The 13,440-nt window shown below is 43.8% G+C and overlaps 1 protein-coding gene across 7 annotated transcripts in view; it reads right to left on the reverse strand.

Annotated features, from left to right (window-relative positions):
• The window catches only part of BRD3 (bromodomain containing 3), a 129,371-nt gene that overhangs the window by 12,382 nt on the left and 103,549 nt on the right, over positions 1-13,440 (reverse strand). For 6 of the 7 annotated variants that reach the window (XM_082263644.1, XM_082263639.1, XM_082263640.1 and 3 more), the window contains exon 11: positions 5,093-5,391. The exons of the other annotated variant lie outside the window; for it this stretch is intronic. In XM_082263644.1, coding sequence (XP_082119770.1) covers positions 5,093-5,391 — 299 coding nt within the window. The remainder of the gene's footprint in view (positions 1-5,092; positions 5,392-13,440) is intronic. 7 annotated transcript variants of the gene reach the window in all.

The following is a 13,440-nucleotide window of genomic DNA, read 5'->3' on the forward strand; positions in this document are numbered from 1 at the left end:
GAGCAAGGGGAGCACAATGGTTATGTTGAAAAGAAACCACCTATGCAAAGCACAGGTATTTCAATTTATATTTTGGTTCCAGTGGTGACTTCTGGAGGTGCAGAATCTTTCTGAACCCCTGCATGGTATGGATTGTCTGATGGTCATTGGCATACCATGCATAAACTGACTGGGAGGAGGTTGGCCAAATATCATACAAACAGGGAATTTGTGAGCATAGAAAAGCAAACACAGGGTCCAGCACCTTAGTGAAGGGCACAGTAGACAGTCAAAAGAAAGGGGAAGACAAGAAACTAGTAGCGTTGAGTGTTCACAATGAAACACAGGAAGCCTTGGTGCACTGAAAAAATGGGGACATATAGAGCAGCAATCCCCATGTCCAACAAGGCAAGGAAATCTACTAAATATAGGGATGCAATAACAGATCTCATTAATACTTTCCAGTGTTTTCATAACCATAAGAAGGAATCGAAGCCCATTAAACCCAGGGTTTTGGAACATTCTACAACATTGGAGTAGAAACCTTGAAAACTTTCCCCTTCCAGGGCCAGGGTATTAACACCCTGACCTGCAAGTTGCTTCAGGACAGTGCAGAGGTCCACAAACTTTTAAAAAGAAGACAGGAAAGCAAGGTGGTAGAGGAGGCTGTGATCCTACCCTGCAACCCTCAGAAACCACTCTTTGGACCTAAAAGTCCAAAAAATTCTGGGCCCCAAAGGTTAGTAACTGATCCACACTGTCCGGAGGAATTACCCTGGTGTTAATAAACCCTGAGGGTACAAGCCTTTTGGTGGATCGAGTGTTCTGGCTTAGTCCTGGACCTGGAGGCTGGAGGCCTAAACTAAAGGTGCATGTCTGATAAAGGAGTCCAGAGACTTGCCGAAGTGACATTCCCCACCCGAAAGACTGATTTCTTGAAAAGCTGTTCTTCAGCCCAACACTTGAGCCAAAAGGTCCTTTGAATGGAAAAAGAAAGGAGATGCATCCAAGATCAGGCACTCTACCCATTTAGTACAGTGGTGCTATTGGCATGTGCCCCAGTTGTTGAACAGTGGGATCAAAAAGGATAAAGTCTTGATCACCTAATTCTGGAAATCGTACTAAATTTTCTGATCTGTTTTAGGGTGACAATCTAGCACTGTCACCTGCAGCAGATTGCATGGATGACGTGCGATTGCTATGCATTGCGGTGTGGGGAAGGAAACACAGCAAATCTTGTGCATTTCCCGAATCTCATCAGTGTGAACCAAGGTTAAAACCAAAAAACATTTTATCAAACATGGATGGGGATTCAGCAGTGTGTGCTGGAGTGTCCCTTCTTCATGCTCAATAACCTACTGGATTTTGACACCTTGTTGGCTTGTGTGAGGCATGAATTAGAGGCGGGCTCAGAGGCTCTGACACTCAATTGTTTTTGCAGGATGGAGGAGGCTGTTTAAGGGCGTATGGGTATAGTGGCAGGTTCAAAGGGTGGTTTTTGAGGTGTCAAAAGAGCCAAATTTAGATGTCACAGGCACGAGGGAGCACACAGGGGAAGCCCTGAACAAAAGTCTTAAGAAATAGGAAGCTAGCAATCTTTGGAACATGATCATAAGATCCAAATACATTTTATGAAGATCACTGATTCAGAGATAGAGTCCTATCTGTTAGAACCGGACTTTAACAGCTATTCCGTTAAAACCTGTGAAACAGGGTGATGAACTGATCCTTGTGAGAGAAGACACGGGCAATCTGCAAGAACCCACAAAACATCTGCTAAGCATCTGATCAGGTCAGAGTAGCACAACTAATGGGTACAATTTGGTGCCACAAGAATCACTAGGGGTGTAAATAAGGCTATACAGATCCCTTGCAGCTACTGCAGCATCTGCTTCTACTGCCAGAAGATCCTTGTACCTGGGGAAAAAAAACAAAAACTTTTCAGTTTATTCAGGGAAAGAGAAAGAACTGTCCAGCGTGTTGTTGAACAGAGTCCATGTCTGGCAGTCTTCAGCTTTTACAGATCTGGAACCCCTTCAGACGAGGGAATCACTCCCTGGGTTCTATGTGCTGTTGGCTGACGCAGTCCGCCTGCCAATTGCCTATTCCTGAGATGTAGGTAATCGGACAAGGCTAGAATGTGTAGTTCCACCCAGGACAGAATTATTTTTAGCTTATCTTATGCTGGAGCAAGACTTCTGGTTCTTCCCCAATGGTGAAGGTATACCACTATCCGACTGAATAATGTTTGGATGCCCTTCCAGTCAGGATGTCCAGTGTTGCAGCAACCACCAAATTGCATAAAGCTCCAGAATGTTCACAGAAAGGCGACATTGCTCCGACAACCAAGTCCACTGTGTTGACAAAGTATATAGTACTCCACCGCAGCTTGCTAGACTGACATCCGTTGTAGGGTTTTTCCCAAGAAACCAGGAGAAAGGACTCTCCCAGCTCTAGTGCAGGATCCTGAACTCCCAAAGCCATGAAAAAGGCCATCCAAGATGCCAGGCAAATTGTTCCATGATGACAAAATGTTGTGATGAAGGTATCTGGAATGCTATCTGGCAAATAGCAAAAGCCTTAAAGAAGGCTACCATCATCCCAAAAAACTCATAAGTTCGAGTCTGGGAGTGGAAACTTGGGAGTCGAAGGTTTGTGGACAAGCTGGGTGCCTGGTTTGGGCTTGGCTGTGGGGGTTGAGGACTAGGAGCAACTGTTTTTGGGAGAGGTAAACCTTCGCAGCCTATACTATAGGCTGCTTCTGCTGGGGCAGATGAGTACTCTTACCCCCAGGAACATCCTTGATAAATGTGTCCAATGCAGCTACAAAGACAGAATTCCTCAATGGGCATTCATGCCCTTGTTATAATCACAGACAGGAGATTAGGAGATTTATATGGGAACAGAGACCGGAGACATTTAGTTATCTGTCCAACACAGTAGCTTAGTCTGCAGGTATGAGCTCTAAACACAATAAGAGCTTGGAAGGAGACCAGATCCTCTCTCATGGGATTAATCCAGTCAGAGTTTAGCAAGCTAGAAGTATGATCATGGCAGGTTGCAAGGTAGGGCATGCCAGAGAGAATAAGGTATTGGAATAAATCTCCAATAGCTTATCTTAAACACAAGTGCATCTTCCATGGGAATGGTCAGTGCTTTATTAAGATAGGATACTGCAGGATCCATAGTGAGGTGCACCTCACCTCTTAAAGTGTATCTAAGCCAAAAACCTCTCATTTTAGAGTTGAATAGAGTAGGAAAAGGTTAGAACCCCTGTCAGGTTTTACTGCCATCTGGGGCTCTGAAAAGGAGATCTCCCCCCTCACTCTGAGATTTTCCCTAATTTCCTGTCCTAGGGAAAACTTATTAAAGGAATTAAAGTAACATCTCAACTCCACCTCCAACAGCAGTAAAAACATGAGAGGAATTCTAATCCCTCCCCACATCATATATCCATATGAAAAGCAAAAAATATGGACCTAGATAAACTTTAATAAACAACTCCTCACACATATACAGGGCTGACAAACATTTGGGAAGTGTGTGCAGCTTGTTCCCATAAAAGAGGGCTCAGAGGCAATTAAAGCTGCAGGCAAATAAAAAATAAATAAATAAAAAAAAAAAGAATTCTGCAGGAGAAAGCATGGAAGAGCACTTTTAACCTTTGCAGTCAGGGTCAGCAATCAAAGCTGCAAACTGGTTTCAAAAGCCTGCACGACTGCGATTAAAATACCCTGAGATAAAACCAAGGTGGGGCCACGCCTGAAGGAGCCAAGGAAGGCTGAGTATGACAGAGACTAAAGTAAAGAGCAAATTTACAGGCCCTTCAGTGGGTGCACTTTAAGCAGGGCCAGAATTGTTAATGGATTGGGAGAATGAGGGACTGGGTACAGCAGAACTGCTCCTCTTTTTTCTGGGATTCGACATGTCACACTGCAAAACAGGGACTGTGAAGCTCATGGTACAAAGCATACTTACAAACCAGCTGCTGGGAGCAGGAGAGGTTACGATGTTCAAAAGGTAAGAAGGTCCTAAGTTGGGCAGCAAAGACAAATCAAGGATAGTCCACATTATGATCACACATTATGATCAGGAGCAACAGTGGGAAGGTACTTCCTCAGTCCTGACAGGCAGGAGAAAAAATAAAAAAATGGAGTGCATGTGACACTCCACCTAGCAGATGACATCAGTTCTGTTCAGTCCCTCAGCATTAACCTTTTCCATAAAACAAAAAAATGAATAATTTTGGTGCCAAATGGTCCTCAAGGTGCTTGACCCACACAACCTACTCACAAAGAGCCAAGAGTATGGCAGGTGCCAAATGGACCTTTTAACAAGGTAGCTCAAGGTGCTGGACCCGCATAACCTACTAAAAAAAAAAAAAAAAAGTTTTTGAGATGCTGTGCCACAGTTCTGGTCCTAGAATGTGCTCTGTTACTAACTAAAAGAGTATACACAGGTCTGCAAAGCGCCTCAAAAGCAGAGCCTCAAGAGCAGAGTGTCCGGAGGTCAAATTCCAGGCAAGCCATGTGTTCCAGGTATGGCCTCCAAAGCTGCAGTTGAGACCAGCTACCAGTTCAAGCAGCTTGTAAAGGAATTCTGACTAAAGAAAAAGTAAACTAAAGAAAACAGTAGCTAGCAAAATGGAAGACTTTCCATTCATCCTCCAAGGATACGTGCAAGCTGGGAGAAAGGGTTATACCAACTGTCACTGTTTTTCTATTTGTTTGCCAGTGTCCAAATCCTCCGGAAGTTGGCAGAATAACCCAACATTCTTTGAATTACTGTGTCCCTCCATAACCAAAATGTAAAATTGATTTAAAGTTTTCTTTAAAGAAATACTAAATTAAGCTAAATGAGGATTTATTTCTGTCTGGAACCAACTTGTAACACTTTTTTTTTTTTAAAATCTATTTTGGATTATAAAGCAACGATGAAGTATGCTATTAGTCGATAGTCTAGGTTCCAAATGTTCTTTCAGGTCCCAGACACAAGACATGTTGCTAGTGTGTTACAAATTTAGAAGCCTGGTACTGAAAGATATTAAAAAGGTTCTTTACATGCAAGACTAATCACTTCCCACGTCTGTGCCTTGTATGCAGAAATTACTCACAGAAAGGTTTGCGCTGTTTTTTTTGTAAACAAGATTTGACGTATCTCTCGAGCTCTCTCAGTGTGGTGGGTTTCAGAGTCTCAAAATCGATTTCTATCTCATCAGGATTGGAGTCTCTTAGGGAAGGTTCCCGGGACTGTATGATATGGACGACTCGGCCCAACTTTTCACCCGGGAGCCGGTTGATATCTAAACTGAGTTGTCTCTTTTCGTCGTAGGTCATGGGTAGACCCTCTTCCTCCTCATCTGAGTCGTAGTTGGCGGACGGGGGCTGCTTTCCTCCTTTCTTCGGTGGCTTGCTGGGGAGAGACATTTGGAAGCACAAATTAAAAAATTAACACATAAAAGTTTATTCTGTGTATAAAAAGATGGAAAGTTTCATGAATGATTTAACACTATAAGCTGACAAAACGTTTTAAACTTTCTACTGAATCAGTTATCACAGCTCTGCTATGACCTGAACTACCCCGGTAAAGATTCTTTATGGTGGTAAAATGATACCTCTTCCAGGCAGCTTACTCCATATAATCTGAATATGCTTGAGCACTGAACGTTTTACAAATCAGCTGATGCTAATTTGAAGTACACTCCAAGTTTCTCGTCCCTTTCTAGAAAGTACAGTATAACAGATTTAGCCTCTCTTCACACTGTTTGTTCATGCAGCTGCTACTGCACAATACAAATCAAAATTCTCTTTGGTGCCGTTACCATCAATGCCGCAAAGCTGCAGCACATTTATTTTCTTTACTGGGGGCTACTTTGGTGCAGTTGCAGTGTGTGATTTTAGCACAATAGAGTTCAATAAAAACACACCAAAACCATATGTAAAGTGCATGTATGTGTGTTTTTTTGTACTTTTGGCAGTTTTGTTCATAAAATCTAGCCTTCTCTTACAAAAAACAAAGCATGAAGTTACACAAAAACTGGAGGTAGACTTACCGGTAAATACTTCCAGGACAGCCAATAAGATATAGGCACCTCATCCAACAGGAACAGTAAAAGCATCACCAAATACACTTTAAAAAGGAAGTCCCTCTGCTGAACTGATCAGTTTTAAACAAAAACCAAAAGGGCAAAACCTTAACATAACATATACAAACAGAAAAACAACGTAACACAAGGGGGGGAATCCAGCTGTCCTGGAAGACTCCTGGAAATAGAGTTACCGGTAAGTCTAACTCTGGTATTCCCAGACATCTTCCAGGACAGCCCATGGGGTGATTAGCAAGAACTTACTAGATTAGGAAGGGTCATTGAAAGCCCAAAGACCTCAACCCCCCTCAGGATTACCATAAATATAGATATGGTAGATCCAGTTGTCTAACATTCTAAACAGAGAGACAAAACCAACAAAGTAGGGGGCGCCTAGCTGCAGGTAAAACTCTAAATACAGGGTAAATCCAGGGCTTCCCAAACTTTTTTGGGCCGAGATCCACTTCTGAATACAGTTATTTTTCGGGACTGAATCGCTTGCAATTGAATATTGTTAAGTGCTACAGAATTTGTTGGCGCTATATAAATGCAAATAATAATAAATAATGCATATTTTAAAGGGAGGGGGATGTTAGGGCATAAAATTGGCACAACATGGCAATAAGCTTTAGGGGCATAGAATTGGCACAAAAAAGGCATAAAATTTGCAAAACATTGCATAGAAATGGTTACTCACTGAGTTTAGATTCTGACAGACAGAAGTGCTGTGTCCTGCTCTTTTGTCCACCAGGCACCACACGTGATGCAAGTGATGCAAGGGCTGTGGGCATGGTGCAGGAGAAATGCAGGGCTGTGGGCATGGTGCAGGAGAAATGCAGGGCTGTGGGCATGGTGCAGGAGAAATGCAGGGCTGTGGGCATGGTGCAGGAGAGATGCTGGGCTGCGGGCATGGTGCAGGAGATGATGGGCTGCGGGCATGGTGCAGGAGATGATGGGCTGCGGGCATGGTGCAGGAGATGATGGGCTGCGGGCATGGTGCAGGAGATGATGGGCTGCGGGCATGGTGCAGGAGATGATGGGCTGCGGGCATGGTGCAGGAGATGATGGGCTGCGGGCATGGTGCAGGAGGAGTTTGTCTTACCCATCCCTGAGGCTCCTTCCATTTAAAAATGGCGATGCCCGGCCGCTGTGTCACTGTGCATGCGCCGCCTGCCCGAACGTGCACGGGCCTCCCCGAGCGGTGGCGACGGCGCGTGCGCAGTGGACATAGGCCAGCTTCCCGAGCTCAGCGCGACCCACTCAAACTGAGCTCGGAACAGTTTGGGAACTCCTGCCCTAAGGTACTGTGCATCTACTGCCCTGAATAAAACTTTAGTTGTAGCACAAGGGCAGACACTACATATACACAGCAATATAAACTATGATGCCATCTAAACATGAAGCCATGAAAGAAGTATAACATTGGGATACAGGATAGACACCAAGGAAGATGCATAAGAACAATGCATAAGAACAATGCATGACATGCAAAATGGACTTAGGGTTGTAAATGTAAAGGTCCTTTCATGGGCTTTAAGTGGACTCAGTCTTGCTCAGCTGGGATTGATCCGCTGATCCCTGCTGAGCAGGTGGATGACAGGCCCGTGTGGAGACGGACCCGTCAGATTCCTGCTCTCCTCTATGGGAAATCGGATGAAAAACGGACCACCTGTTTTCATCAGATCCAATCCTCCAGACTATAGAAAATAGGATTTCCATCTGTCTGGATTTCACGGACAGGATCGGATTGCAGCGGGCGTCAGCGGACATGTCACCGCTGACATCTGCTGCCCCATAGGGGGATATGGAGCGTCCGATCTGGTCCTCCTGAAAAACTGGCAGGCAGACCTGATCGGAAAGCCCATGTGAAAGAACCCTAAATTTGCTGCAACACTCCCCACAGAGGTGTCCGTTTATGAAAGACAAATGCAGAAATCCTACTGTTCACAGCTGATCTCTCAGGTGTGCCAGTTCATGAAGCAGACAGGAGGATTCAAGAACATGTTCTTCACTTCACAGGACACACCCTTTTGTCATTAAGATGGTCAGTTTATGAAGGTGAGATCTAAAGTGATCGACCGATATTTTTTTTTTACCGATGATACCGATATTTTGGTCATCGGGTATCGGCTGATACCTGCCGATATTTTCCGACATTAAAAATTTTTTTTAGTCTTGACATCACTTCCGGGTACGCGGCGGCGCCGAACTCAAAGAAATGGAGTCCCGGTCAGACGGCGGCTGTGAAGGTAGGATTCCCGGTGTAACATTAGAAAACCATACCTCGTGAAAATTCCATACCCACGTCACTTCCTGCCAGGAACAGCTGAGCAGCGTAGCAGTGCGCATGCTCACAGCCCCGGATACATCATTGAACAGCTGAGGAGCTGACAAGTGCGCATGCTCGGAGGGTATGGAATTTTCACGGTAGTGAGTGTAACGTTACACCGCATCAGCTGTTGCGGCGTTTACATTAAAGGTTACATTAAAACAGCGGCGGCAGGTGTATGAAATCTAAATGACAGCGATCTCGGCTCCGTGATTTATATTTTCATACACCCGCCGCTGCTTTTATATTTAGTAGCCGAGGTCAGGGAAGTGACAGGGGTAGGAGCAGAGATGACTCATATTGCAGCCGAGCTGTTTTAATGTAACCGCCGCAACAGCTGCGGTGTAACGTTACACACACTACCGTCAAAATTCCATACCCTCCGAGCATGCGCACTAGTAAACTCCTCAGCTGTTCAATGACGTAGGTGCTGACGTAGGTGCACCAGAAGTGACGAGGGTATGGATTTTTTTTACGGGTATGGTTTTTTCACGAAACACCGGGTCTCCCGGTAGGATGGGAGACCCGGGGGATTATCGACTTTGCCGATAATCGGTCGATCTCCAATACATACACACATATACACACACACACAGTATAGTTCATTCTAATGTATTTATCTTTTATGACCCATTCACATCTGAGCAATGCAGACTTGTTGGCAGCGATTCCAAATTGCGCTAAAATTGTGTCAAAATACACACCCCAAATGTGGTTAGCAGACCTGCATTTTACTGCACATTTTGTCATTTGACAAAATGCACTACTAACATGGCAAAATGCGCATTGAAAAAACACATGAACAATATAGGCTATTTGGGACTTTAAAAGGAGGCACCAGCAGGTAATTGCCCAGCGTCTCCATTCCTGTATCAGAAAAACTGAAAATTTAAAGGATTAAAAGAGGTGAATGGAAGCCAGCCAACCCCCAGTCTGATGTACTCACCCTCCAGTCTGCCACCAACCAAGTAGACCTGTCTCACGATATAAATAAAGAACATGGGTTTAGTTGACACGCATTTGCAAATGCATGTGTAAGCTGCAAGGCCTCTATACGGCACCCTGTGTTACTTGCAGTCCTAACACTGACTATTTTGAGTGTCTCCATAATGGAAGCACATGGCTGCTAATGGATAGATGGGAGACAGTACATCAGACTGGGGGTTGGCTGGCTTCCATGCACCTCTTTTAATCCTTTCAATTTTCAGTTTTTTTTAAAAAACACACAACACTTGACACTCAAAAAAAGGTTCAATTTCGCTTTTTGGTGCAGTTTTTTAGCGCACAATTTGCTGTTTTTTTTCGATACACATTTTGGTGTGTTTTTTTATAAAGCATTTTAGCATGTTTTTATGTGCATTTTAGTGCTTCGTTAACATGTATTTTTGGCAGATTTTTTAACCTGCATTTTGTGTGCATTCCGGAAATACATGCAAAATGCATATTATGCTTGCGGTGCCATTAATTGTTAATGGCACCCCAAAAGTGGCTAGCAAATGTGCTGTTTGCCAAAATACGCAAAAAAAAAAAAAAAAAAAAAATCAAAATGAATGTTTAACCACTTACCGACCAGCCACCGTACTTATACTACAGCAGGTTGGCTCTATCCCGCAAAATGACGTACCTCTACGTTGTTTCGTGGGACAGCTAGTGGGGCGTGCGCATGCATCGATTGGCCACGGGGGAGCCAATCAGCGGGTCTGGCGGCCGCGATGTTCGCCCGGGCAACCGCGATCACTCCCCCATGTAAACACGGCAGACCACTTTTCTGTCAGCTATGACCACCTAGATCCTGTGTTCCCTTTATTTAGGAACACAGGTAAAAACACAGGTCTGTGTGTTCATCCAGCAAGCCCATTTCCCACACAGAGAGCACCATTTCCCACACAGAGAGCACCATATTTATCCCTTTGATCGCCCCTGGTGTTAAACCCTTCCCTGCCGGTGTCATTAGTAGAGTAACAGTGCATATTTTTGGCACTGATTACTGTAGTAATGTCACTGGTATCCCCAAAAGTGTCAAAAAAGTTAGTTATGTGTCCGATCTGCCACCTGCAATGTCGCAGTCCTGTTAAAAATCGCTGCCATTACTAGTAAAAAAAAAATTCAAAAAAGACAAAAATTTTTCCCCTTTGTAGACGTGATAACTTTCAATATACACTTAACGGGACTTTGTTTTTTACCAAAAATATGTAGCAGAATACATATTGGCCTACAATGATAAAAAAATTTGATTTTCACATTTTTTTTTATTGGGAATTGCTGCTCTTTTTTTTATAGCGCAAAAAAAAATAAAAAATAAAAAAAAATGCAGCAGTGATCAAATATCACTAAAAGAAGGCTGTATTTGTGGGAAAAAAAGGACATCAATCTTTATTTTTTTTTAGGTATAGCGTTGCACGACCGCGCAATTGTCAAAGTAACAAAGTGCCAAATCGCAAAAAATGGCCTGGTCATTAAGGGGGTAAAACCTTCCGGTCCAGAAGTGGTTAAAAAAGTACCAAAATACATGCTAAAAAGAAGCACCAAAATGTGTGTTACAAACCACAGCAAAAAGAGTGTTAAAATAACCTGTGCCAAAATGTGTGTTCAAGCGCCAAAATGCACAATGCGCGTTAAAATATGGAAAGTTTAAAAAAAACGCAAAAATGCATTTGAAACGTGAATATTTCCAAAATGCACAATAAAAAATCCAAAATACACAGTTAACCACTTGCCGACCGCCGCACGACTATCTACGTCGGCGGTCAGCCCCTCACAGGCAAAGTGACGTAGGGCTACGTCACTAGCTTGTGAGGGTCTAGGGAGCGAGCGCGCGCCCCCGGAGGCGCGCTCCCGCTCCCGAGTGGTCACGGACCCCCCCGCGCGTGTGACCGGCGGACCCGATCGCCGCCGGCCACTCTGCGATCGGCGGGGGAGAGGGAGAAAGTCAGGCAGCTTGTGTAAACAAGCTGCCTGTCATTCTCCTCGCTGTATGAGAGCTGATCACATGGATCTACTATGTAGATCCGTTGATCACTCTGCATACAGCTGAAGCCCCAGCCAATCACAGTTAGAATCACGCCCCTAGGGACACACACAGCCCCTCCCTCTCAAATAAAGTTAACCCCTTCACTACCAGTGTATTTTTACAGTAACAGTGCATATGTATAGCACTGATTACTGTAGAAATGTCACTGGTAACCCCAAAAGTGTCAGAAATGTCAGTCAAGGGTCCGATCTGTCCGCCGCAATGTCGCAGTACCGCAAAAAAAAAATCGCAGATCGCCGCCATTACGCGTTAAAAAAAAAACAACAAAAATGACAAAAATCTTTCCCTTAGTTAGTAAACGCAATAACTTTTGCGCAAACCAATCAAAATACGCTTTTTGCGATTTTTTTTACCAAACATAGGTAGCATAAAACAAATTGGCCGAAAATTTTAAAAAATTTTGATTTTTACATTTTTTTTGGGGGGGAATTTCATATAAAAAAAAGGGAAAAATATTGCTATTTTTGCAAAATGGACGCTCTTTTTTTGTTTATAGCGCGTGATCAAAAAAATCGCACAGGTGATCAAATACCGCCAAAAGAAAGCTCTGTTTGTGGGAAAAAAAGGACGCCAAATTCGTTTAGGTACAGCGTCGCACGACCGCGCAATTCTCCGTTAAAGTCACGCAGTGCCGAATCGCAAAATACCCCCTGGTCGGAATGGGGGTAAAATCTTCCGGGGCTTAAGTGGTTAAAGAATGTGCCAAAAGGGGCGTAAAAAAAAATGTTCAAAAAAGCGCAGTGCTTATTATTTTTATGTAATTACATATTTTTTTAAAAGGTCCTTTCACACGAGCTTTCAGATTAGGTCCGTCTGTCAGTTTTTCAGGCGGACCTGATCGGACCCGCAAGTCTACCCTATGGAGTGGCGGATGTCAGTGGACACATGCCTGCCGACACCTGCCTCTACACCCGATCAAAAACCTGCCAGCAAAAACCAGATGGATAGTGGTTCTATTTTCCATCCGTCTGGCAGATTGGATAGGACCGGATGACAACGGACAGGTGGTCAGTTTCCACCTGATTTCCCCATAGAGGAAAGCAGGACTGTGTCCGCTCTGCACAGCAAAGCAAACAGGACCTGTCATCGGCCTGCTCAGGGATCAGTGGAGCAATCCCCCTCCAAGAAAGCGTAATCCGCATAACGGAGGCACCCGTGTGAAAGGGGCCTAACTTTGGTTTCACTTTTTAAACTCAGCTGCTCTGTAATCACACAGGTATCCCTTTGCGATCACAGGCAGTCCTCCCCCTTCTACACAGATCTCAGCTGTTCCCAGAGGTAAAACTTCTCTGTTCTTCTGAGAACAAATGTTCTCTGCTTTATAAACAGAGTGCTAGAGGAGATGATTTTTCTCTGAGAACTACTGAGAACTGACCTGAGATAAATTATCTGTTTAATAAATGTACACCTAAGTGAGGCAATGCAAAGACAAGACATTCCATAAAATGCCCTAAAACATTGGAGAAACCAAATTTCTACCTCTGTAAAAAGGAAGCTATTAAGAGGGAAACACTGGTACAAGAGCAATACCACCAGCGATCATAAGTAAAGCACATGTAAAAAGATGTAGTGTTAATGGTTTTACCATTACACTAGTGCTGTAGATAAAGCCCAAGACATTCTTTATATGTTCTAAATTGAGGACACATTCACTACAAGGAAGTCACGTAGAAGTATAGAACTGTGGCCTAGAATGGATAACACCAAAAGAGCACAGGAACCTCACATGCCCTGTGGGTCCTAGTGTTAAAACACCAAATTGGCACAATTCTGCAAAACAAATGTTACCAAGCTGTACAAGACAGAAGGTCATGAAAAAGGTGAACACTGTGGAATGGGATGGACAACATCAGAAGTACATGAGTACAACACCTACAGTGCCTTACAAAAGTATTCGGCCCCCTTGAACTTTGCGACCTTTTGCCACATTTCAGGCTTCAAACAAATAAAACTGTAATTTTTTGTGAAGAATCAACAAGTGGGACACAATCATGAAGTGGAACGACATTTATTGGA

The sequence above is a fragment of the Pelophylax lessonae genome, assembly GCF_965119305.1.
Source record: "Pelophylax lessonae genome assembly, chromosome: 7".
NCBI lineage: Eukaryota > Metazoa > Chordata > Amphibia > Anura > Ranidae > Pelophylax > Pelophylax lessonae.